Source organism: Calypte anna, chromosome Z (genome assembly GCF_003957555.1).
Source record: "Calypte anna isolate BGI_N300 chromosome Z, bCalAnn1_v1.p, whole genome shotgun sequence".
NCBI lineage: Eukaryota > Metazoa > Chordata > Aves > Apodiformes > Trochilidae > Calypte > Calypte anna.
Genome location: NC_044274.1, coordinates 14,378,965 through 14,405,566, shown reverse-complemented (window position 1 = coordinate 14,405,566; position 26,602 = coordinate 14,378,965). Strand labels below are relative to the sequence as shown.

Below are 26,602 nucleotides of genomic sequence, written 5' to 3'. Positions count from 1 at the left end.
CTCTATTAACAATAGTTCGCTGTATCCTCAGTTAGTATGTACTTTGCTCATCAGTACAATGCTTCTGAGACCAGCTGGAAATCTAATCTCATTAATCCAAACTTTAGCAATAATATGCCAAGCAGGGAAATTCCATGATTATCTTCTACCCATCTTGCCTAGAGGTTAGATCAGTAAATGGTAGCACCTTCTCTCATTCCGTTCTGAACCAGTTTGCCTTGGTACAGTGGCAAAAATACATTTAGTCCATGAGTATTGCTGGTGCCAGCAGAGCTTCAAATTGTCTGGAGATTATTTGCAGCCCTTGTGTTGCAAGTTTTAAAAATTATTTAAATTACACAAAAGCCTATTAATGTGATATAAATACTTAATGACCATCTTTTTCTTTTTTCTTTTTTTTTTTTTTTTTCTTTCCGCCAGCATGTCTGTTTCAACAAAACAGTTTGGAAAAGGTAATTAATAGCCTGTTGTTCACTCTGCATATTGATTTCTGGTCTCTTTTCTGTATATGTTACTCTGTATCATGCCAGTTGCAAAAGTACATCCAGTGAAGAAAACTGGATTTCCCATTGCTTACCCATTTCCAGAAAACAAATTTCTGTCACTGATTTTGCTACAGGCAAGGATATATATATTGCAAGCTCTCTAGAAAAAAATTTCATGTTATGATTTTTCCATGTGAGATTTCCACCGGTTTATTTCATTTGACATTTTTTATGAACCGATACACTGGGAAGAAACACTCAATGCAAGACTTCAAAAATTAAAAAAATTATTGTTTTTCTGTTTATAACTTGAAGCCTCTTTTCAAGGTAAAATATTCATAAACAAAAGCTCGGGGGTGGAAACCCAGCAAGTTCTTAGAATTTTTGAGTCTGTTGAGTAAACTGAGTTCTCAGCCTTTTATTTCTTATGGTGATTTTTCTATCCATTTATGTAATGAGTTGAACAATTGCTTCCTTTCTACGCTGAATGTGATTGAAACAATATTATTGGGGTAAGAATATTTTTCACTGCTTTGGCATTTCAAGATGGCCTAGAAACTAACTCCCATGTGATTCATATCCACTTTGAAGCAATGCTGCATTGACCAGAGTGCTATAGAAATGCCTAAGTGTACATTAACATCAAAAAATATAAATATACTTTGATGCAACATGGTGAGAAATGGACTAATTAAAATTAAGATTAAAGGCTATTGCATTAGCCAACATGTGCTACAACTTGCTTCAGCTTAAGAAGATTAAAATATCAGTGAATATGTATTATTATTACTATTAGAGACTTATTCTGAAAAGGTTGGGTGCTGTTCATTTTGCACAGCACATTGTGCAGAGAACTCACAGTTACTACAGACAATAAATGGCTACAGTACTTGCCTCAATTTCTTTTCATCTTAGCTACACTATCATAGAGTGTAACACAATGTATTCATTACTCAAGGATCACATACTAATTTTCCATTCTTTTAAACACTATTGTTTCAGATTGTGAAGACAATGATGTTTATGATGACGTAGATTCTTCAGATTTCCCTCCTGCACTGCCTGAACTCAAGTAAGTGAATATGGGAATTATTCCCCTGATTAGAACTATGTAATACACAGGGAAACATCTTCAAACAATTTACTAGACAGATAGCTGCTAATGTATGTTTTATTTGTTGGTGTCAGGTTTTGTAGTTCTTCTAACCCTGCTGTTGGCAATAGAAGTTGAATGCTCCCTACTCCATTTCAGATGGAAATAATAATTAAACTGCAGAATAAATAAGCATGCTCTAAATTTCAACAGATTCAGTCCCTGATGGACAAGAGGTAGAAATGAAGGCATGGCCTAAAAGTACTTCGTTGTAGATTGTCTGCAGTTAGCCCTCTTCCTATCAAAATCTGGGGACTGTTAGGATAAGTACTTGATCTCAGCTGCTACACTATTTTAAGAGAAAAGGAATATCTCCGTATAAGTATGAAACACACCTGGAGGTGTAAAGTTTAACTTTTTGCCATGAACCAGGAAGTTTTGGCCAGCTCTGGAGCGTGGATATGTTATGAGCACAGATGCATCTGTGAAGATGACTGCAACATGTCACAACTTATTGTCACTAACTCCATTCAGGTGGAGCTACAGAGTGCCCTACAGTGATCTAGTCTTGTGTTATTAAAACAGAGAGAACGCTTTGAACTGTACATCCAAGGAAAAGATGTGGACTAAACCTACATTAGTTCACACATGCATACATTCATCCACAGTGAAAATGCCTACCACAGCTCCTAGAGATCAGGACTGACCAAAAAAAATAGAGTGAGACTTGGAATTCCTAAGTACAGTATCAGGCAAGGCAGTTAGGGCATGGAACACTTCCTCGTGTGAGGTGGCAAAACGAAGGGAACCTGAACTGGGTCAGGTAGTGCAGATTCCCTTGTCTAGCAAGGTTTTCTGTAGGACTAACAAAGCTGCTGGATGAAAGGCTGAGATGTGCCAGCTGCCTCCACAGTGTGACTTGTATTATGCAGCCTATTGCAAAAGATAAACAAACTTGACAAAAAATTGCTCTTCACCCAGAGATTCTGAAGTGATGGGTATCCTTTACCTAAACTATTTTCGGTAGACGAAAAGTTCTCATTGCCGTAACAGCTAGACAACTGCTTGAGTAATTCTCTATATTTACTCATTAAAAGAGATAAATAGGAAGGACAACCCCAATTTTTTGTTTTGAAATCAAATCTGTATTGTGTTATTGTGTAGAGCAACAAAAACTCACTAACGGCATATGAATTCTAACTAAAATTATCAGAAAGGTTGTTAATACTTCAGATGTAGTGCTCATTTTGGTTTTATCTGTAACCTCTTGTTTTAGTTCGTCAAAATCAGTGAGCCTTGGAAAAGGTAAATCAGATGAAAGAGATGCACAGAAGTGTAAAGACATGGACAGAGAAGAGAAAATGCTCAGAAAAAGGTTCAAAGTAAGTTTTATTTAAATTAAGTTTTATTCACATAAAATATAAAGATTAAAATATCTGTATGGTGTCCTTTAATTTTTATCCCCTGATTTTTAAAGAATTCATTACTTTCCCTTTGAAAGCTAAAGTATTATTCCATCTAAAAAAAAGTGATCTGAGCATTTTTAAGACCAAATGGGAAGAATGAGAACTTACTATATAGCATAAATAACTGTGTGCCTAATTTTCAAAAAAAACTGGTAATAAATGGGAATATATTCATTAAAAAAAAATATTATAAACTTTATGTTGATGATTTATTAATCAGCATATTTTTTTTCAGTTTAAAGGTGAAATTAAAGTTCTTTATACTGCCACCACGGTCTTGGATTTGCCCCAGAGAAGATGGGGACCTAAAGACTTACAAGTTAAACCAGGGGAGTCTCTTGAAATTATAGAAAGCACAGATGATACCAAGGTCCTGTGCAGGAATGAAGAAGGAAAATGTAAGTTTTATTTTTAAAGTATACTACAAATCAAATCAGAGAATGATTGAGTCAGGAAGGGTAAAAAAAATACTTTCAAAAAACTCCCTTCCATGACAGATTAAAGCAGAACATAATACTTGCCTTTTTCCTTGCCTGCTGGTTGAGAAGAGGTAGATTGTTATTTTATCATTGTGTTCGAAGAGTGACTTGCCTTGAAAAATAAAACTCCAGTAGACCAGAGGTACCAAATGTGAAAAAAATGACAACTTAACTATGTAAATCTTGCTTTGCATCAGCTAATATTAGCAGATGTTTTGTTGCTTCTGTATTGCTACACTTACCAAAAAAGAGTACATCTATGATACCCCAGAGGATCTAGTTAATGTGTAATCCTTGCTGCATGTTTGGGAAGAACTTGCCCATTGTTTGTTTGCAGCCAAGAGAAATCCAATAACAATTTTCTTACTTTGGATTTCCAGAGATGGAACTTAATCTTTTCAACAGGCTAGGGGGTAAACTGCTTAGGAGTCTTCCAAGGCATATGTCCATATGCCTGCTTGTTTTGGCAGCTGTGTGAGGCCTTTCAGTGTTTCTTTGAAACCTTTGGCCAGGGTGTGCACTGGCAGAAGATTTTGCATTTTTGAGGAAGTCTGGGCCATCTATTGTGGGTTTTGATTTCTTAATGTGCTTCTGTTACAATACTTTTCAAACTTCCCAATGAAAATCCACTTTTTGTAGGAACAGATGATGTTCAAAGTAGCAGTATCCTTCTGCTCACCTATCCTTTTGCCCTCTGACTTACATAGAAGACACTACAATACTACAAATATCTGAAGGGGGTTCAAAGACTTTCATTCTACTTTGTTCACCTCTGCACTCAATTGTTGCAGTCTGTAGTATAGCCTTCTTTCTGGCAGGCCTGCATGATGAGGAGAATTTCTTGCATACCCACACATACATTTTTTAAAATATGGGTTGAAGTACTGTAGCCACTTCCAAACCAGCATCTTTCAATGCTGTATTTTTTGAACCCAGCTAATAACAAAGAAGAAAGTAGTTCATGTTGGCTGTTTTCCTCAGACAGTGTTCAAAGTATTTCAAGCAGTGACAGGAACTACTGCTTTGCTATGCATAAAAGAGGAAAACAAATAAAAATATCCTCTGTGGAAACCTCTGAATAGATCCCTGTCAATTGTCACGTTAATTAGCAAAGTTTGAATCCTACTTTACTGAAGTGCATGACAGCTTGGCTTATTTGCTCTAGCTGCTCTATTTTGTCATATCTTGAAGCTATGATTTTACCTTTTGAAAAAGTAGACTGGAAATGTATAATTACAGATTATTTTGTTACTTTTTTGCACATGAATTCTTCCATTTTATCGTGTGAAGCACTCTCAAAGCTTCACACACCTATACTGGCAGCTAAAGAAAATTATGTTTTAATGTCCTCCCATCCTTTTAAACAAGGGCTGATGATCTTAGGTACATATTATGCTATCAGTTATTTTAGTTTTTATGAAATTATTTAAACTTTCAAAAGTGAAACAAGGAACTGATTCTTGTTTACCTTCTCAAAATCCTACTTACTGTTGCCTTCATCTGACCCACATACCTTTTGAAATAACAAAAAACATTCCATTAACTTTCATATATTTTGCTTGAGCATTAAGATACGAATGAACTTCAGTGCCTGAAAGTGCAAGTTGTGTCCTCTCCAAGCTTCCTTTATATTGTCAGAGAGCAGCTGCCTACTGAGTCATAGCTTTCAGTGGTGCGAAGCAGTCAAAAACAAGTAAGCTGACCAGCTGCCTTGTTCAATATCATAGAAGCCACATAAATGCAAATACATTAGTTAGAAAGTGGAAATTTGGTATGTAATTTTTGGATTACTAAATTTGAGAGACTGTATCTCCCACATGTTTAGGGGCTAGAGACCATCAGAATTACCTAGACTATGCTTTGCAGCAATAGGAGGACTGGCACATGCACATCTGGCTTGCGAGCAAAGTGTTTGCACACCATGAGTGTACATGAAGAAATCTTGCTTTCATGTGCTTCGTTTAAGAAAATTAAAAGAAGAAATAGAAAATATTAGACTACCCAATTTATTTTAAAGGATTCCCAGTGAGAGTTCAGAATTCCTGGAAAGTACTGGACTCTGCTTAAAGATAATTTTAAAAAGCTTACAACTTCTTTGTGCATTTTGGTTTTTTTAAAAAATCAATTTCCGTGCCCTTATCCCATATAACGAAAGGAAAGACAACCAGGCTAAGAATATCCTGAATAGACAGAACTTTCCCTATCAGTATTGACGTAAACTCAGCTCTAGAGAATACACAGGTGACTGAAAATCTGCAGTGTTGTGTCCTTTGACTACTGAAGATTAACTGCAGTTTTGAGGAGGCAGAAGTTGTAATAGAATTTATGTAATTAACAAATCTTCATGACTGTGAAGATATAAATACAGGCAAATGAAGCAAGCTTTATCTTGCATAGCTGCAATCAAATATTAAATGCATAGAACTATTTTTTCATTCAGGTAACTGTTTAGTCTTAGGATATTTTTATACACCAAAACATTGGCCAGTGGATTGACTGATAATTTAGCAGCTTTTGGGAAAAGTACTAGCTCATTGTGTCTGATGCCAATTTACAAGGGAAGTTTTTCCCTACTAGTACAATTAAAAAATCTTGAAAAGGGCAACTTCAGCTATAATAAAATTAGGGCTTGGAAGTAAAAAAGGTGTAACTCAAAATATGAGATTCTTTAGCTGGAGATTCAAGTGTGCATTTAAAAAAGCAAAAGTACATCTATGTCTTGTATATCAGAAAAGAAAAATTCATGTGAAGGAGGAAGTAATTCTTTAAGATAAACAGTATCATCTGGGGATGCAGCCAGACTGGTCTGAAGATAGCCAACAGCACTACCAGCAGAAAACTGATACTTTCTGTAGTTTCTAATGGTAATGATTCCTGTAAGTACATGGAGCAATAGCAGCCCCAAGAATTCTGAGAAGTTTATAGGTCAGCTAATATATTTATTCTAAAAACTATGAATTGTGTATGAATTCCTAAAAAACAGTCGTTTTAGTGTAAACATTTAAAATCTCTTAATGAATAAAAGAGAGTAACTTATATAGCAATGCCAAAGAAAACACAAGATTAAATTTCTCCCTTAGAACTGCTCTAATTTTGTAGAAACATACTGTATGCCTATAAATATATAATTATTTTTATGGCTTTCTCTTTGCTTATAAACATCATACTAATTGTCAAGTAATCCAGTAGTATCTATTACCAAAAACAGCAAGTAGTTTTTTCAAGAGATTAAACATATTGAAAAATACATGTAGTTTTATCTGATTTCATTAGTAATGCAGTAGAGTAATAGAATAATTCAATAGTGAGTAACTTTTCTAAGGTATCTTCATTATCTATATAAACAGCTCTTATCGGTATGATACAGTTAATTTTTTAAACAACTGGAGTAAATGATAATTAAATAAGATACACATCTTGAAGGATCTTATTATAAATATTATAATGTATTTATTATTACACCCCATTTTTATGCTATAGACTGTGTACCATATTTTTGTTTTAACGCCCATTGTTTCACACACCCCCCCATGCAACCAGGTAAGTAAAGCCTAATTTTGCAGAACTGGTATTACTATTTTCTCATTTCAACAGTAGTTTTGTACACAATAGAAACTCTGGTAATAAAAAAGACAAATGGCCTTTTACTAATATGTAAAATAATTGGCACAGTAGACACCTAACTAGTCGTGGAGGTACTGTAGTTTTCTGATATGCTATCTAAGGCACCACATTATACTAACCAAGCAGATAATAATAGTTAAAACCAAAATAATACATAGCAATTTTTTCCTTGAGTATATATCCATTGTAATTCATTATCCATTTATTATGTCTTTCCATCTCAGAGAAAAACTGCCAGTCAGTAGTGCTAGTAATGGAATAACATGAATATTTAAATTTAACTTAAATACATTTATATTTCAATTTTACAGATGGCTATGTTTTGAGAAGCAATTTGGCTGAGAAGTAAGTACAAGGTTATCTTTTTGTAAAATTTGTTGTAACAGTCAATGTTGCTCTGCTTGTTAAATAAAAGTGAAATGCAATTATTTTAGTATATAATTCTATTCCTAAAAACTGAGTTATTTTAGTGTACATTCATGCTAAAAATTTTCTAAGTTCCCATTCCTCATTGCTTAAATTTTTCATGCTGCACATGAAAGTAATTAAGTGTATTGATGCCATTTTCAAATGTTTAAATAAAATGGACGGATTTTTCTTTAGGTTATTTTTATTTCAATCATATTGGGATTGAGTATACTTGGCAGTGTTGTTCCAAATAATTGCATGGAGATCAGCATTACGGTTCTAATTCAACACTGTCATCAGACAAGGTCCATTTCCTTTAATGGTCTTTATGTTAGACTCTTAAATAACAAATCAGATGTCATTTTTAGAATTGACAATATTAAAGGCTCACAGACACATCTTATATATATATACATATATATATATACACATATATATATATAGCTTTATTGGCACCTGTGGGCCTGTCCATGTATGCAAGTGACCTGTTTTGAAAATTGCTATTCATGGAGCGTGTAATACTTAAAGAAATTACTTTAATTCATTGTCTAAAATGCTGCTCTTCCAAAACCATAGAGGGCATGTAAATGTTTATTAGTAAGTGCTTAATTTTTTGTGGCAGTATCATAGAAACTTAAGATCTTTTGGGTTGGAAGAGACCGTAAAGATCATCTAGTTCCAACCACACTGCACAGGCAGAGACACCTCCCACTAGAGCAGGTTGGTTGCTCAAAGCCCCATTGAACATGGCATTGAAGAGTTCCAGGGAGAGGGCGTACAAAAGTTACCTGGTCTCACCACCCTAACACTAAAGAATTCCTAACAGCTATTCTAAATCTACCCTCCTTCAGCTAAAAACCATGACCTCTCATCCTATTACTGCCTGCCCTTGTAAAAAGTCCTTCTCCAGCTTTTCTGTAGATCCCTTCAACTTAATTAAAACACCAACCCTTTAATAAGTAAGCCCTTCACTTTAGAAAGAAATATATGCAGATCTTCTACCTTTCACTGAATATCATTTGACCTGATCATCTGGCTCAACACTGTTCTGTTATAACAAAGGTTGCAATTTCCTAATTAGGACATTAATTGCTTGATAACACATCTGTAACCATCTGCTACACTATTTTCTGTCTGCATGCAAATAGTAAAATGTATCTCATGTATCAGTTTTTAACACATTATTTTTCTTTTTTTAACTCACAGTGATGGTGAGATTTATGATGATATCGGTGATGGTACGTTGAACAGAGTTCAAAAAATACTATAACTATATTCAATTACAAAAAATAACTTTGATTTGAAGCACTACACAATACTAACATTTTTGCATTTCATTTCCATTTCAGGCTGCATCTATGATAATGCCTGATAAAGAATTCTATGCAAGTAAAGCTTCATTGAAAATGAATATCTATTTTGGACATTGTGAAAGCAACAGAAGTCATTAAAGATGAGTACATATTAATCAGTTACAGTCTTCTATACAGTTAACCTTTTTTTAAGATTGCACGGTTTTGCCATCCATTGCTTTGTATGACATTTGTATTGCCATTTATCTGAGCAACTAAAATTCAGGGAATATATTTAAGGTTATACTTTTCTACTTCCTTTTCACATTTGTGACAGTCCATGGACAACAGTTCTGCAATTAACTACAACTAGAGAGGTCTGTGCTTGTCTATGAAGAATACAGAGGCAAACAGACCCTGAGAACAGATTTTACTCTGCCTATTAAACAACATGCTTACCCACTGTAGAAACATTTGTTAAAGTTGCTGTTATCTGAGTAAGCAAGCAGTAAACCAAAGTAAAATGCACAGGTGAATCGGTAGTGTATTTCAATTTGCATTTATATATCAGAGTTTACTGGAAATTAAAAGGCATTTACAGTGAACTCCCATGTGTGAGCACGTGCAGAAAACGGAGCATGTATTTGTAAATGCATGATGGTTTTTTCCTTGCACAAGATAACCAAAACCCAGTGTGGCTGGATCAGTGCAAGCAACTCCTCCTGATAACCAAGTCTTCTATAGTGCTCAAGAGAAGTAAGGTGCACTGCAAACAAGAGAAATGTAGCAAGCTCACAAGTTTAGCTTATAAACATTAAACAAAATTTGGCTCAAGAAGTTTTAGATTTCCCTTCAGCTAAGCTGGGATTTCATCTTACAGAAGTGCATTTTATGGTGGTTCAAAAAGCAGTAAATCTCTAAGGAGGAATGGGGATATCAAATGTAAAACTAACTAGTGATAATCATAGCCTATAAGCTATTTTATACTGGTTTTAAAATAATGATAATACTCTGAAAAGATGTATTTAAAAGTTGAGTTTCTGGTTCTATAGTTGCTACATAAACAACATCCAGGCATACAAATACTAATGTTATGTGCAAACATCAGCACCAGCACGGGAATTTAAAACATGACTTTGTATATTAAGTATGATGAATATGTCTGGCTATTTGGCTATGTTCTGCCAGTTATTTTTTTTTCAAGGGGATTCAATAGTGTATTTGCATCAAATAGTGATATGCTAGAGATCTCAGAGGGAACCCAGACATCAAGAAATACACAACCACTTATTACCTAGCAACAGGATAAATAGTTTCATGCTTTACATGGTTAATTATCTCAAAAAAAAAAGGGGGGGAGGAGGGGAGGAGAGAAGGAGGTTGTGTTAAATTTAAAATAAATTCTGTCTTCTTTTAATTTTAACTGATAGTACAAGTTAATGTGTTGCAGTAAGACTAACAAAACAACTTTCCTTTTGAATATAGTTTATCTTGTATTAGAGGATTTAGCATAACACAAACCTCTTTTTTCCCTGAAAAAGAAGTGAATTGTATTCTTTGTGATATCCTATTTTTCGATCCTCTATTTTGAACAGCTTTGCGATGCACTAAGCCTTGATGTGTAGTAGGTACTGTGTTTCCTTACTGATTATACTGACTGAAGTGATCTTATGATACATCAAATTATCAAAAGAAATAATCATGATACTTCAAGCTAAAAATCCATGTGGTTTTTTGCAAAGTTCAAAATATACTGGAACTGCTACAGGCTGTTGAAATGTATTTCTAAGGTACTACATGCTGGAAGATTACTCGCATTTTTTATCTTTTCATTACTTTACTAGTATTGCTTTCTGGATGATTTTTTTTTCTTTCTTCTAAATAAAGATGTGTTAACTGACAAAAATGGTGTATACATAATCTTCTGCTGAAGTAGATTAACAGTAGCTGAAAAATAATGTCTGAAAATGATCACTGAGCAGCTGACATTGTGAAAATCAACTTCATTATTACTGCAAAGGCAGAACGATTACAATGTGGAATTTGTTTGTCAGTAATTACTGTCCAGAAAGTGAAATATAAGCAAAAAATTATATAAACAGGAAAATCTATACTTAGGCAGCTTAATAAAAACTGTACGATAAGATAAATTACAAGTGAGAGTGAGAAACCCTGTTACCATTCAAAAGTCAGAAGGAAAGAAAGGGAAAGCTGTTCTCTCTCTCATTATTTTTCCCTCTCCAAACTAAGTCTATAAACCTTAAGTATCTGGATGTGTCTGCTAAAACATTCAGCAGTGAAAACATCAAAATATTGACATAAAATTAGACTTCAGCATGAACACCCCAGTTAAGGTAAATAGAGCTGGCTTCCTGTCTGTGTTGTACCTCTACTCTGCACCAGTAAACAGGCTAATCAAAACAAAAACTCGAGGGCAAAAAAGACTTCTTTAATTCAGGAGCTTTGAGCATTTCTCTGCTGTTACTGAAGGCTCTGGGCTGCAGGAATGCAGCTGATCTCCTGAGCATTCCTGTGTAAGAGGTTTATATTCTTGATCCACATAATTGCAGATCCCTCGGCTACCCCTCCCACGGTGGTAACAAAACCCTCCTCTGTGTGTGATCTCATTGCATAATCCACCACAACTGTGAAGATTAGTGCTTTAGTAAGGGGAAGGGAATTCAGTGGAGGAATACAGATTCACTGTGAGATTTAGCTAACTCCTTGCACATTACTTCATGACAGATACAGGTGCAAACGTGTGTGTGTACACGTGTGCGTGCATGTGGTATATTTGATGTAAAATAAGACAACTTCTGAGGAAACCAATGGACCTGTAAAAGTATAGGTACCTTGGTGAGTTCTGCATAGCAGTCCCATACCATCCAACAGTGGAAAGGCATTTGCCTTTAACTTTACAACAGCACCCCAGTGTTAGGGGGTGCAGGAAATTATTTTGTATTTGCACAGCCCCATCTCTGCCTCCTTGTGTGGATGCATCTTTAACCATGTGCACAGTCCATAATTATATGATGGCTGAGTATTTTTTTTTTTCCACAGGATTGCCACCTCATTTAGTGCATGGCCTGGATGAGAGTTAACAGAAAAGGCAGTTGTTCAGCCCTGCTTGCTCAGTTTCTGGCCACTCCTTTATTTAGTGAAAATCTTCCCATGCCTATGCTGTAGCCAGAATTATTAGTTTCTCATTCCATTAATCACATTGATATCTCAGATTCCTGTTTATCTTGTGAGACAGGAAGACATTTTATTCCCTTTTATAATGTATGCAAGGAAGGCGTGAACATAGGACAGTTTGTGGTACATATCCATTAATCCCAGATATAAAACCAAACCACTGAAGCTAAATTAATCATGGTTGTAGTACTTCCATAGATTAGGACACTATTTTCTCTTCCTCTACTTGTGGTTAAACACAAGAAGAGAGAAAACACCTCGTGTCTGGAAAGGATTAGCATCCAAAATGTGTATTTTAAATACACTATATTTACAGGAATAAAAGTGGGCCAGATAGGGTAAACGGATGAAAAATTAAATAATAGTTTATGATTATGAAACATAATAAAAGTGGGTACAAATTCTAGATCTGAATGCCCCACATTATTATCTCCACTTAACACCACTTGCTGTTTCTCAACTCCCATGATGATAGCAAGTTTTTTGGCTTTGTTTTGAGTCAGGTCTTTGGCTTTTGCCTGCATTAAACACTTACGTGTATCTGGTCTGGGTATACGCCAGGCTGAGGCATCCAAATCAGTTCTGAAAAAATTTATCAAAAGCCATTCACCCAAAATAGCAGTGTAGCCCTCTGAGGTCTCCGCCCTGACTGCTAAGCCCATCTTAACAAACAAGGTCGTTGTGCAGCTGAGGGGTCATCCTAAACACTTTCCAGCATCCTAGCCAGCTGGAATCTATCTCAGGTTAACCACAGTACTGGTTAATGCCACTGCAACCTGTCCTAGCCTTTTGCAGAGCAACAGCCTCAGGTTCCCTTCTTTCCCTGGGTGTGGCAAAATTACATGGATTTCACAAAGCCTTTCTTCTCTGTGTTTCATTCTAGCTAGCTGGCTTCTGAACATGTATTTATTTTCTTAAATTATGTCTATTTGCCTCCTTTTAAAGGACTTTGAAGGAAAGGCTTAAGCTGTTATTAAGCATATAGTGTTTCTTGCTCCAGGCTTTTTATATGTGGGCCTTGTTGAAAAGAATATGGAAAGATATGTTTACTTTCTTAACACACAGACACATAAATACTGCTTAAACTTAAAATATTTGCTGTTAGGCAGAACAGAAGTATGCAAAATGTCAACACAAACATTAATGAAATGTGAATTACATGGATACCAAAGGTTTTAAGAAACACTATACAATTTGCACTACTTCAGTAATACTGACAAATCCTACCATGAGACCAGAAAAAAGAAAATTTAGCACTGGCTTTTTTCCCCTGCTTTTTAATTCTTTTGTTGGCTTGATTCCTGATTTTCAAGTTCTTAGGAGGAAAAGCTGCCTGCTCCTTCATTTGCCTGTGGGTGCAGTTCAGCTGGAATATGTACACAAAACACAGGCATAGAATACAGGGCTCCCATCCCCTTTTCTTGCTGACAGAAGGGACACTCTGCCAAGCTCCCTTTCCTTCTCCTGAATCTCAGCTTGTTTTATGTTCTGCAGTGGATGATGCTATCACATACCTCCCAGCACATACAGGTAAGCTCAGTTTCTTCTGTATTGATATAAAGACATCCTTATTTTTTTTATTGTTATTGCCTCCTTTCACCTCCTGACATATATTCTGTACTCTTCTACTTGCTTTCTTGATTACTTCCTGTTCCCTAGAGTTATTCCTTCTTCCTTGGTCCTCTGACCATGGCACTCTGTCCTTTGCTTTTATGCTCCCTTGCTCCTTTCTCGTCACCCTTTTAAACTCTTCCCCTATTTCTGCATTCATGCACCTGGAATTTTTATTTTTATTCCATTTTTAAAAGTTACTCTGTTTAAATGCTCGTTTTTTGGGCAAGATCCCCAACTCTGCAAATGATACCAGCGGAGGTTTTATCACTCACCAACCACTGAGAAAACTTTAAATTCTTGTGTATTATGTTCTACACTGTTTATGCCATAGCGTTCAAAATCAGGCCAATCATTCTGTATTCAGTAACCAGGAGAAATTTTTTTCAGTACTGAAGTTAGGATACTTTATATAAGTAAATTGTAGTATTGCCAGCTTAAATTAAATCTAAAAAAGGATAGCTTTTCTATCTCATCCCTTCTGCTCCTTTCTGCATTGCAAAGAATGTTCAAACTACTTGCCACCACTCATATAAGAAACTGAAGTCTGTTCTTATGATACCCATTGACTCCACAGTGTCTCAGATATCCACCTATTTCAGTATGAATACCAGGATTGCTATGAAAATGTTAGCCAGACTTGAATGATTGGTGCCCAAAGAAAATACTAGTGTGTTTCTTCGTTTTTAGTTTGGTTTTTTTGTTTTTTTTTTTAAGACACTACTTACAAAAAATTGTTTCTGCTGCCCTATGGATTTCAAATTGTATCATGAAAAATTACCTTTACACACATCTTCAGCCCTATTGCTGGAGTTTATTTGGATTGAAACACTTAACAGCTGCGGGGTTTTTTTAAGATTTTTTCCCCAGTTCTAATTAACATGCTAACCATTCCCAAATTCAACACCTGTTGCTTTTCACAGCTTCAATAGGATTATGTACTGCAGAATGCTGTGAAAAATTTTACATGAATGGGCACCTAAGTGTGAGATCGCACTAATTAACAATCCAGTTAGCAGTCTGCCCAGTTGATTAGGAAGTCTTGTTGCATTACTTTACATTCTGTTATTTTGCTGCTGGTTGTTGTTGTTTTAGTGTGTTGCTTATTATTGCCCTTTTTAGTTTTCTGCTAGGCACTATATGTTCATTTCTAGTTTTTTCCATTACTGGATACTCACATTTTATCCAGTTGTAATCAATTCAGAGCATAATTCATAGCTTTTTTATTTCTGTTTGGATTTAAGGGTACTATGTTGATGAAATTACGTAGATCCATCATACCGCGTTAACAAATAATATCTGTAGAATTCCTTTTCTGTAACAATATATGTAGAAATATATCAATTGGATTGTATTTGAAAAGCATTTCATACGAATCCACCAGGAACATTCTGCATCTGCCAGCAAAGCAATCACACCACAAGAAAGCAAATACAATGGAAACAGCCTCCCTGGGGAACAATATGCAAACTGTGCCTTGCTTCTCCTCCAAACTATTTGGTGAACAGAAGTCCAAAAAAGAACAAATAAAAACCCTAACACATAGCTCAGCAACAAAAAATATTCAGCATCCACCCAAACCCAGTGGTTATACACTGTGGTCCTCCTTGCTCAACTCATTTTCTGCACTGTCCCAGTCTGAGCAGTTTGGCAGCCCGCCCCTTTGCTTTAGCCAAAAGGAGCCTAGGCACTTTAGCTGAGACGATACCAGTCACTTAAAAGTGTCAAGAAATCAATGTTCCTGGGTACTACACCTTGATGGTCTCTACTGTCACATTGGAGCAGGACCAATTCAAGCCTGTTCAAAGATGGCCCAGTACCTATTTACAGGGTTTCCATCCTAGTGCCCCCCCCCCCAAACATCTCCAGGAGTCAGCTGGACTACCAAGGGAGCAGAAGGGTGTACTATGCAATACCCATGCTTTCATAATGTGTTTATAGACTTCTGCCCTTCCCAATATCTGAAATCCTTCTACATTTTCAACAGAAAACTCTAGTCATGTTCGTATTTTCTCAGATCCTCTGGCAGGCCCTGTGGCAAAGAGGTACTGTTTCCAGCAGACAGTTGAAATTGCAGGCAGGAGGAAGGATCTTTCCTATTTCTGCTCATTGCTGTATTATTGAGACACAAACACAGCTTATTAAGGGCCTTTGATTTATGTAGATTAGGCTGCAGCTAGTAGGATCACATTTCTCCCCTTGTTTCCCATGTTATCTGAAGACTCAGTCTCTTTGATCTTGCAGCACAATCCTCTCCCCAGCAGATTCTAACACCTTTCATTGCACAACAGGCACACAAGCCCTGAGCTGCAGCTGCATCCTCCCACAGATTGCTCTTATCACTGGATGGAGATGTGATGTGCAGGCTCTTACTGCTTTATGCCATCTGTGTGGCACTCAGAGGTCTGAGGACATCATTGCATGGCTGCCCACAGCCCAGGCACTGTGCAGCTAAGCTCCAGAACCTCTGTGCTACTGCAGACTGAGTGCTGGTAGTACAGACCCACCAAAAACTTGATATGCATTATTTGTCCACCTGCAAAAAATGTTCTGATCAGCTGGATTTGGTTGTCTCAAACTGTAGAACTTCCAAACCAAACACCCACCAGCACTTGTTCTTTATGTGACTGAGCTGCTGCTGAGGCAGACATTTTTACAGTCTGAGATTTTTTTTATAAAAGAAAAACCAGGTCAAGTGATTATTGCAATACCAAATGGATAAACCAGTATCTAATAATTCAAAGATTGGTCCAGTCATCTTTGGTGAAGACCAATCTATCCTATTTGGCCACTGATCAGCTTCTGAAATACTTAATTCTATCAGTGATGATTTCTTTATACCTTCCTTTTTTATACCTCCATTGCCAATATTCAAAGAATCATAATAATATAAACATAGCAGTGTTTGGGTTAGAAGAGACTTTAAAGATCATCTAGTCCCCCCTGCATGGGCAGGGACACCTCCCACCAGACCAGGCTGCTCAAGGCCCCATCCAACCTGGCCTGAACATGTCCAGGGACGGGGCAGCCACAGCTTCCCTGGGCAACCTGTGCCAGGGGCTCATCACCCTCACACTAAAAATTGCTTCCTAATGCCTAACCTAAATCTACACTCTTCCAGTTTAAAGCCATTACCTCTTGTCCTGTTGTTACAGGCTCTTGGAAAAATATTTCTTGGCTTCAGAAAATAGAGCTTATGTCTTACTTTTTCCTAAGTAGTCTTTTCCTCCATTTAATGGGAGACCAGAAACTGGAAAAGCTCAAAAAACAGATCCCAAAATGTTCTCTACTCTTACAGGGTGAGGGTCTCTCATACAGGCAGTGACAATGACATTTTAAAGGACGGATTTACTTTTTGGCTTGGGGGGGGGGAGTTGTGGGTTTTTTTATTAATTTGTTTTTGGGTTTTTGAGTTGTTTTTTGAGGGGGAGCTCCTACATATCTAGGTGGAAGTTAAGGTTAATGCATATTTATTCTTTTCCATTTCACCAGCATGAAACCTTAACAATTTAATGTTGGGGTTTTTTTTCCCTAATTGTGGCAAATATTCATTATACCTGTAGCTACCTTCCGTGTAGCTTTGTGGGTTGCCACCTATAGCTGACATCATGGCATTCTGTGTTGTTATCAGAGACAGCCTCAATTTTGATTGTGTGATTCAAATGTAAATAGGGGGGAAATAAACAAATAAACAAACACACCAAAACAAACCAGAAATATGGAACACAACTGGTTAACTGAAATATTTTGATTATTAAAGGGTGCCTCCAGGAACAAAGCTGCAAAGTTTTGTTTAAAATGTTTTGTTTAAAATGTTTTGTTTTAAACGCTGGAGTTTAAATATTAATTGTTTCTTAATCCCTCTTGATAGAAGATGATCTGGTTGTTTTACAATCCATCCATCATGTGGCTCTGACTTTTAAGGGAAGAAAACAAGCTGTATGACACTAGCGTTTAGCATGAAGTTCCACATCATTTTATGCAGAGATTGCAAGTTTAAATCCAATCCAGAAATTTTATAGTGGACCAATGCTCAGTTTTGCCTCAAAGCCTATGTGAAATTTAATCCAAGAAGAATTTGTAGTAAACAGGATACAAAATTACTACCACAAGAAGTAGTTAATTTGGCATTTTCAGGAACTTGCGTGTTCCCTGAACATAATATTTAAAAGTGCAGCTCTGAGGTATATTGATAAAATGATTCAAGGAAGTTTGGTATACTTGGGCACTGTATTACAGATTGCTAAGCTATTTTTATATGGCTTGGTGACTTACACAGTTCAACTGAATTATTATTTTTAGTTTTGTTCCTGAGAATTTGGGAAGCCTGAGTGCAAGACCTTGCCTGGGTTATGGCTGTGCAAAATGTCAGGACACAACGTCCTGCTTTAAACTTCTGCCTAGAAAGGGAAAAAACAAGTATCTAGAAGTATACCATTCCTTGCAGAAAGAGTACTTTCTGAGTGATGTGTGTGTGTGTATATATATATATGTATATATATATACACACATGCGCTCTATACCAATGGTTAATAGACATCAAGGTAAGAAATTATCAGATCAGCACTTGAAACAGCAGAGACCCAGAGGGAGTGGGTCAATAAAGCAATGAAAGAATGGACTTTTTCCCTTGTTTTTAATTACTCCACTTATCACAAAGCAGCCAGCAGAAAACATCCACTGAACAAAGCAGTGCCCCATCTGTGTGAATTATCATCTCATCACAAGGCAAATGTAGCTTAAAAGAAAGGAACTACGAGGGAAAACCTCATTAAAAAATAAATAAATACATAAAGAAGAAAGCAGAAGACAAAGAGGAAGAGGAAAAAAAGAGAATTTCACTTGTCAGACCAAACCACTCGTGTGGTGACGAAGCATTTATATAGGAAGCCAGTTCCCAGCAGGGCAAGCTCTGCAGGAAAAGGAGGCATTTCTCCACGTTTTTTCTAGCGCAGCGGGGGCGGAGGGAAGCCGCCTCAGATGCCCTTTCCGTTCCCGTCCTTGCCCTTCGCTTTCAAGTCTCTGAGGCGGCCTGAGGAGAAGCCCCGCAGTGAACCCCGCCGGCGGGCGCAGCCCTTGGGGCCGTGCGGGTTTGCGCAGGGCGCTGCTTCCCCTTCAGGCGCTGCCAGCGCGGCCCAGGCCAGACCTGAGGCATGCGGAGGCCTCCGCCGCCACGCCGGGCAGGCTGACGGGGCGGCTGCTTCCATCAGCCCTCTAGTATTAGAGGCCCGCCCCCTGCTCCCACCTCTCCCCTGGCTCGGAGGGCCCGAGCACCGTTCCAATAGGGGAAAGAGGCCGCAGCCGCACAAACCCCGCTCCAGCAGCCCCGCCCCAGCTCGCCTCAGCCGCCCCCGCTCTCCTCCTGCCGCCGGCTCGGCGAGAGGGCGGAGAGAGGGTAGGAGAGAGAAGGGGAGGGGGCGCCGGCCCTGGCGGCGGCGGCAGCGGCAGCGGCTCCGCGGGCTTCTCCTCGCGAGAACGGGCGAGGTTTCCGGTGTTGTGACTGCGGGGCCGTAAACATGGCGGTGAGTCTCCGCGCCCGCTCGTTGAGGCACCTCCGCATCCGAGGTAAGGGGCCCCGGGCAGGCCGCGGCGGCCGGCTGCGCCCTCCTGCCGGCTTTCGCTCCACGCCGGTGCCTGGCCGCCCTCTCCGTACCCTTCCATCCTCTTTCTCGATCTCCTTCCTCCCCACCGAGCCTAACGCGTTTCTTTCCCCTCGTCCCCGCAGGTCGCAACGACAGCGGCGAGGAGAACGTCCCTCTGGACCTCAGCCGAGGTACGAGCCGTCAGCCGGCGGCGGTGGCCGCTTGCCCCTCACGGCGCGTCCGGGGCGGGGGAAAAGCTGCCGGCTGCGAGCGGCCTGGGCTCGAGGGCGGCCGCGGGGGCTCGGTGGGCGGGGAGGCGGGGAGGGAGCGGGGTGCCGGTGCCCGGCGCGGGTGGGCTGCCCGGCGTCCTGTAGTGAGCGAAGCTGCCCGTAGGTGGAAGCCTCTCCTCGGCCCCCGCCGACGGCGGGGCAGTACGGGCACCTCGGGCACCGCCGAGCCGTGCCTTGCTGGGGCCATGGGGTGGGCCCTCCCCTGCTCACAGGCGAGTGGAGCCCCTGCGTGGGGACAGAGGCTTCTCGGCCACGCCTGGGGTTGTTTTCGGAGGAGGAGGTGGTTGGCTGCGCCCGTCCCGCAGCGGGGCTGCCCTGGCAGCCGGGCTCCCTCCTGGTCGCTCCGCTCGGCTGGTTGCGCTGTGCACCTTTGGCGTCCCCCTCGTCAGGCTGGTCCTGCCTCCTCCCTTGCCGTATATCCTAGCCTGTCCTCGCCCGGCTGGCTACCTCCTTGCCCGGAGCCCTTTGCGGTAATACCAGAAGGCGCTCGTCTCCCGTTTACTTGTTAAATTGCTCCGAGCATCTTCCACTGCTCTCGGATGTTTGGGAGGTATAAGGGGAAGGAAGCAACGCTGGCATCTGCTACACACTGATTTTGTCTCGGACAAAAGTCGTTCTCTGTTCTAACTTGTAGTTCATCTTGCCTCGAAGAGGGCTAAGGTTAGGTGTTTCCAGAGAGCCAAGTCAAATGCAGAAAACCAGCTGGCTCAGAAGCAATGATCTTCCCTGGGGCAGTATTTTCATCTGGAGAAGGGAATAAAGTACATACTTGTAGTATGTAAACTGCTCCAGAAGATCCAGGACTGCTGCTATCTTTATTAGGTCAGGTCCATTTTATGAGGAAGTGGGCAATGAAATGACAGGATCAATGAGAGGAAAGTGGACTGGGAAATATAACTGAAATACAAATATTAGTAGCATCCACAAAATTTTCAGCTTAGTCAGAGGGGCTGTATCAACCATTTTTCTGTTCTTTTTTTTTTTTTTTCTCCGTTATGAGCTTTATTTAGAATTTTTTTTATTAAGCAGTTTTACCATGGGCTGAAAGGAAACTGTGTTTACATGCCATATTTATAAATATATTTTAGTTCTTGGGAAAAGCACTGAGGTTTTTTTGGTTTAAAGAAACAGGCTCCTGTATCTCTTCCCTTCCCGTCTTTAAATGGACATGATTACTTTAGTGAGACATTGTTTAAAATTAAAACAAGTGAAACTTTCATCAACAAAATGTGGGACAAAGGCCTTAACAAGAAAAACACATGACACAGTTATTATTGTAGGCAGATTTATCTGTTCGTGAAATTTACAGAATCAAGATTTCAAAAATTCTCTGAATGGGTTTAGTAACTTTCATGTTGTGTAGCATACCAAAGTGCTCTGATGTGAAAGAACAAAACGCAAAATTTAAATGCTGCAGTGGTAATTTTTAGGTGTGGTCTGTTTCAAATGCTTTACTCAGAAACTGATATACAGCTATCATTATGATACTGTTTTTTGCCATGTGATTCCACGAGACCTGTAGTAGTAGCAGTATAACTACTGTATGGTAGTGCAAAAGAGGCTCTTGGGTGCAAGATAAATTTTTAATATAATGGAAAAAATGTTTTGGTTCTATATATCCCTGTTTAAAAACCAACCAACCAGCTAAGCCTAACATTGTGGCAGTAGTTGCAGTTGAGTAATATGCTGCTTGAAGGTTAGTTGTGAACACTGTATGACAAAAGTGAAAGTTTTCAAGTTTAGTCAGAGAAACTGCAGCTGACTCATCAGTAACCATGTATCTGTCCACAGGGAGCATTAACTTCATTTTAAAGAGAAAACAAAAGTGAAAAGTTGGAAACTGTCAGCAAGACATTAACTAAGCTAAATGGTAACTTGGTTTCCCCACTGAACACAACTGTTTTTCCAGCTGTTAAAATAGTTATATAAGTAGTTTAAATATTTTAAATTGTTAGCCTAATTCTGTACTAATAATACACTGTTTTGATTCTCTGTGTCGAGCAAATCCCATAGTTTTCTACGGGGGTCACATTTTCAGTAATGTAAAATTTGATTGTGTTTTGTTTCCCCAGAGAATTGAACTTTATGTTGATAACAATGAAATAACCTGACCTGGGCAAAGTACAGAATCATCATAACCAGTGCCTCAGCCTCATACTTCTAGTTACAGTGGCCTCTATTACAAACATGTGAAATTATACTGGTATTGCCTTGTTTTAAAGAGTTTCCTATTAGTGGCAGCTTGACAAACAGGACTTAGCATACAGGTCAGACCTTGACTAGCTATACCTGTGGCACGTATGCTAAATACAGTGTTTGTCTGAGGGGTCAGTGCTGTTAAGTACTTCAGAACTAGTAACAGATGCAGGGACAGTGCTAGCACTGTTAGTGGATCTTTGGGTCCTACTTCTTCTGGGCTTTTTACTGCATTGAGGCTTGCTGAGTACTTCGCTGCTTGTAGAGCTTATCTGCCTTTCCCTGCATGCTTTTTCTTTGCTCTTTTCTTTGCTTCTGTTCTTTGAAGATTGCCCATGTTTTCCCAGAATGCATCATGTTGTTCTCTTGCATATTTTTACCATGGCTAGTAGTGTAGGATTTACTTTTTGGAGCTTTTTGGTGCTCTGTCTTTTTACAAGTGATACATCATGCTGTTTATGAAATCTATTTTATATGATATTGCATAATGTATGCTTGTGTATGTGACATGTCTATGTACAAGATTAGCCTGGTTAAAGATAGTTATGGAAAGTCTGTGGTTTGCTATTCCTAGTGTTGTTTGGGTTCTTTGTGGGGTTTTTTTTGTTTGTTTGTTTTTTTGTTTGTTTTGATTTTTCGTCATTGTTTTTGGTTTTGCAAGTTTGTTGTTTTGGTTTGGTTTAGTTTTTTTTACTTGTTTGGTTATTTTTTTAAAATTTTTTTTTTTTAATCTACTGGGCTACTCAACCCTGACTGCGCCTCATCTTTTAAGATGTTTCATGATGAGACATGTTTTGTGATGATGAGACAATAATTGTCTTAAGAAAATCAGTTAGCTGAAAGGATGATAAACTCTGGAAAATTTGTCCTGGACCCAAATATCATTAGTAAATAAATTGTATCATATTGATACAATAAAAAAGCTGTCCAGGTGCTGGTTAGGCTCATTGCTTTTGTCTGTGTAAGGTTATATGTCTCCTTTTGATTACAAAATTGCAATTAGTAATTGAGATTCATAGTACTCATATTTTGGCCTTGTATTACATTACCTGCTTAGAATAGAACAGAAAAGGAAAAGGAGGACAGATTTGACACCAGTGCAACTCCCATTGCAGTCAGCTGGAAGGAATTAGCAGTGGGATGAGGCATATTGGTTTAATTAGACTACTGAAGTCAAGCTCCTAACTTCTGAAGGTCTGGAGAGACAGTTGGGAGTTACTGACCAAGTTAGTGCATTTGGTGGCAATTCTTGTACTATGTCAAGTCACTGTTGTGTGTGTGTAACCATGATAGAAGTATTATATGCCTTTAGCATAGTTCATCTTAGATACTGACTGTTTTACAGGTATTCCAAGCTGAATTACAGAAACTTACATACCTCCCAAAAGACTGGGCTGTAAAAGTTTCTATAATCCATGCTCTGTTTTCTTTTCTTTCCTCACCTCTGTTGTTGGGGTTCCAGCTGTTGCCTTTGGGTTGTGAAGGCCTAGTTGAGAGCTGTGTCTCACAGTGCCCTATCTGTTGCCAGGCTTCTTTGAATGTCCTTCAAGGGATGCCAGTTTTCTTGGATTTCTGTAACTATAAGCCTGCAGTGGCTTTCAGGAGCTTCTCAGAGCTTGTTCACTTACTTAACCTTTGGGGGGAAATAAAACGGTGCCACTGTTGATGGTCAAGTGCTGTTCATGTCTATGTATTTTAATTTCTTCCTTTTTAAGGGCAACAGTTTTGACTTTATGGTGCTTTAATTAACTGACATATACCTGTCTCCAGCATGGGTATTTACATTTATTATATATAATTTTAAAAAAATAATATATGTTATATAATATATATACACACATATTATTATAAATGTGCATCATGAGGTATCTTGGCATCTTTTCTTGTACAGCTAATTACCTATTTTGTAAGTGTTGAGTCTTCTGGGTGCAATACAAGACTCATATGAATAAAGTAGATGAAAAAACTGGCTCTTTTTTCCTTCCCAAGAGTGAGTTTAACAAAATTGGCTAGTGTTATCTGAAAAATCACCCTTTTCCTTTTTTGCCTCCAGTGTCCATCTTTTCCTTCTATCATGTAGGTAAAAATAAGACACAGAAGCTGTGTTTAACTTCACAGGATCTGAACAGAATTAGTTTTCTTACAGTGCTTGCCTTACTTTAAACCATGTTGTGTTTGATTCCGAGGGCCCACATGGCAAACTGTAGTGCATTGTGTGGAGAGCAAACATCTCGGGATGCTATTTACAGTTTGCAGCCCACAAAAATGTCGGACATTTTTTAGTGTTATTTCTGGGACAGTCAAAGAAAGCTGGATGAATTTTGTTTCCAAATTCAGCTTGAGATTTGAAGACCATACTGTATCCAGCTTCCTTCATCAGTATGGAAGAAGCAGGGAGGTTTGCCGCTTGTCTGATACTGAGTGTTCAGATAGTGGGGGAGGGAGAGAAAAACCCTCTTGGAGTGCGTGCAGTGAGGTGGAAGAGAACCAGTGCAGAGCTGGTGGCTGGTGTATACTTACTTAGTGGCTCAGAAGCAGTTCATGCACACTAATGGCAAGACTGTTAGGGAAACCTTGATTTTACTTGTGTACTCTTGCAATATGTGCTCTGTCTGGAAAATACGAAGAAGCAGGGCTCCACTGCACTGTGAAGAATGAGCATTTTAAAAATACCAGAATAAACAAAATGTGTGAGCCCCTTTCACCCTCACTTTGCAACATGTCTTTGTTGTGATGGGTAGTTATAGTTGGAGACTTACATTAGAGCAGATCTCGCAGTGCTGTAGCTGTTTTTTTGCTCCCTAGTTAAAGCATCTGTAACAGGTGCTGTAGTAGAAACAAGAAGGTAATTGATTTTTTTGTTCTATTATTCTGAGATAAAAAGGAGCATCTTGAAAAACATTTGGAGAGAGATCTTACTTGTTTTGCTATCTGAGAAATTTTTTACTTCCATATTCTTGGATGTAATTTTGTTTTTTTTTACATAGGGACACTAAAGGGAGAGTGATCAGTTATGGCAGCCTGCTCTTGGTAGCCTTTTGGTAGGTTTCAATAGTAAGAGAGCTAGAATTGCTGAGTATACGCACTTTAAAATTTTGGCATGCAGGTTTCCTGTCTGCACATGTACTTTATTGGACTGTTGTTTTGGAATTGTATTGTGCACTGCCCTTGTTTAAATTAAGAACACTTGTGTATCTTTGGCTTTGCTTCTGAAGCTATTACCATTTTTGCAGTCTTAGGACTTCTCAGAATTACTAAAATGTACTTGCAATATTTCACTTATTTTCTTGAAAACAGAAAATATTTTTAATGAAGGAAAAATCTTAATAAAAGGCAATTTTAGAACCTTTTAACTTGCTTACTTAGTATTAAGGTATGTGTAGGAGCTGGTCACTACCATGTCTTTCAAGGCCTGCATTCCTGGCTGGTTTAAAGTTTTTGCGTCCAACATCTATAAATTTGTTTTTGTGGGTGGTCTTTTTATGTTCATGTTGCTCTGGTTCAGATTGGTCAGTCGGTGTTGGCACTTCTCTTTTACAGAGCAGCAAATAAAACAAGAGTTCAAATAATCTTACAGTTTCTATTTCTATTTTGCAACAGATTGTTCTATGATCTGGATTGGTATAAATAGGTGGTTTTAGGTGTTTAAGCAGTGCTGGCTTTCTACAACATTGAAGTATTGCGGATCCTTCCCTCCTGCCCCTTTCATTAGAATTTTACAAACTGCTGAAGTACCAAGAATCTCTGGTTTCTACCACCTTATTTATAAGAATGTTTTAATTGTTATAATCCGTTTTCTTCAGGTGGTTTTTTCTTCCCTTCCCTCCTGTCCCAGCCCCCTTTTGGGATTAATGCAGTGCTTAGTTTTAGTTTTTTGGGGGCTTTTGTTTGTTTGTTTGGTTGGTTTTTTTGTCAGAGCTTGTCCATTTTAGATGCTATGTAAAGAAACACACCTCTCATCATAATTATGGTAAATAAGGAAGCTGTGCCAACTATAGCCTTCCCAGAAAGAAATAACTTATTTTCCCAATCTTAACAATTTCAGATGTTTTTTGCTGATAACAGAAGAGGTGCTGTGTATCAGGTAGAGTTTTTCTCATTAAAGTAAGTGAAATAGTGAAAATCTGTAGTTTTCCAGCTGTTTATATCCATAAAATCCAAACACTCTATATAAGAATGGAGGATTAAAGAGTGGCTTGCGTAAAATAATGGCAGACCAGTCTAGGGTCACAAACTGGAGAATCAGGTAAGCTACTATTTTTCACATTAGTTGGTGCTCCTGCCTGAGACTTTAAAGTCTGTCTTAAAACCATGGAGCTTCTTACAACTAAGACATATGCTTGTGACTTTAGGCTTTGATAGTTACACAAAAAATTAGATGAGAAGTTTGTTTTTCATTGGAAGTGTTTTTAATTGCATGAAGGTATGCAGATGCTTATACCATAGTGCAGGTGAGTTTGCATACTGAACCAACACTATTGTAGTGAGTTCTGATACAGAAGGGAAAGTGCCATAACACTGCCATGCAAGTGCTGGCTAATTTTTGACAAACTGAATTTAACCGCAGCACTTGTCATCTTCACTCTCACAATAAAATGCATTTTGCTTTGTTCTAATTTAAAAATCTGGATGATTAGTGTATTTGTTCATAGTGTGGAATTTTTTTTTCACTTGCCAACCATCTGTTGTGATGGAAAATTTGGGTAGAATACATCAGGAAAAAAGTGGGAGTTAGCAGAACTTCAGAGTATGATTAGTTTAGAGTGGTCACAAAATTCTTGGATTTGGTAAAGAAGAGGAATGCTGGTAAAGATGCATAAGTGGGAAAATGAAGTAAAGAAGTTGATGCAAAACTTAATTAAAAAACCAAAACAAGCAAAA

The 26,602-nt window shown here is 38.4% G+C and overlaps 2 protein-coding genes across 6 annotated transcripts in view; both read left to right on the top strand.

Annotated features, from left to right (window-relative positions):
* FYB1 (FYN binding protein 1) overlaps window positions 1-10,140 on the top strand; it is a 52,569-nt gene extending 42,429 nt beyond the window's left edge. The window contains exons 13-19 of the mRNA XM_030466873.1: window positions 421-452; window positions 1,488-1,557; window positions 2,855-2,960; window positions 3,280-3,442; window positions 7,459-7,492; window positions 8,762-8,793; window positions 8,905-10,140. Of these exons, the coding sequence (XP_030322733.1) occupies window positions 421-452; window positions 1,488-1,557; window positions 2,855-2,960; window positions 3,280-3,442; window positions 7,459-7,492; window positions 8,762-8,793; window positions 8,905-8,927 (460 nt within the window). The 3' untranslated portion in view covers window positions 8,928-10,140. The remainder of the gene's footprint in view (window positions 1-420; window positions 453-1,487; window positions 1,558-2,854; window positions 2,961-3,279; window positions 3,443-7,458; window positions 7,493-8,761; window positions 8,794-8,904) is intronic.
* An 8,529-nt stretch (window positions 10,141-18,669) lies between these two features.
* The window catches only part of RICTOR (RPTOR independent companion of MTOR complex 2), an 88,041-nt gene continuing 80,108 nt past the window's right edge, over window positions 18,670-26,602 (top strand). For 3 of the 5 annotated variants that reach the window (XM_030466875.1, XM_030466878.1, XM_030466874.1), the window contains exons 1-2: window positions 18,670-19,218; window positions 19,379-19,426. In XM_030466875.1, coding sequence (XP_030322735.1) covers window positions 19,170-19,218; window positions 19,379-19,426 — 97 coding nt within the window. In that variant the 5' untranslated portion in view covers window positions 18,670-19,169. Of the gene's footprint in view, window positions 19,219-19,378; window positions 19,427-25,766; window positions 25,826-26,602 lie in introns of all 5 variants that reach the window. The other 2 variants (XM_030466876.1, XM_030466877.1) reach the window with 2 other exon arrangements.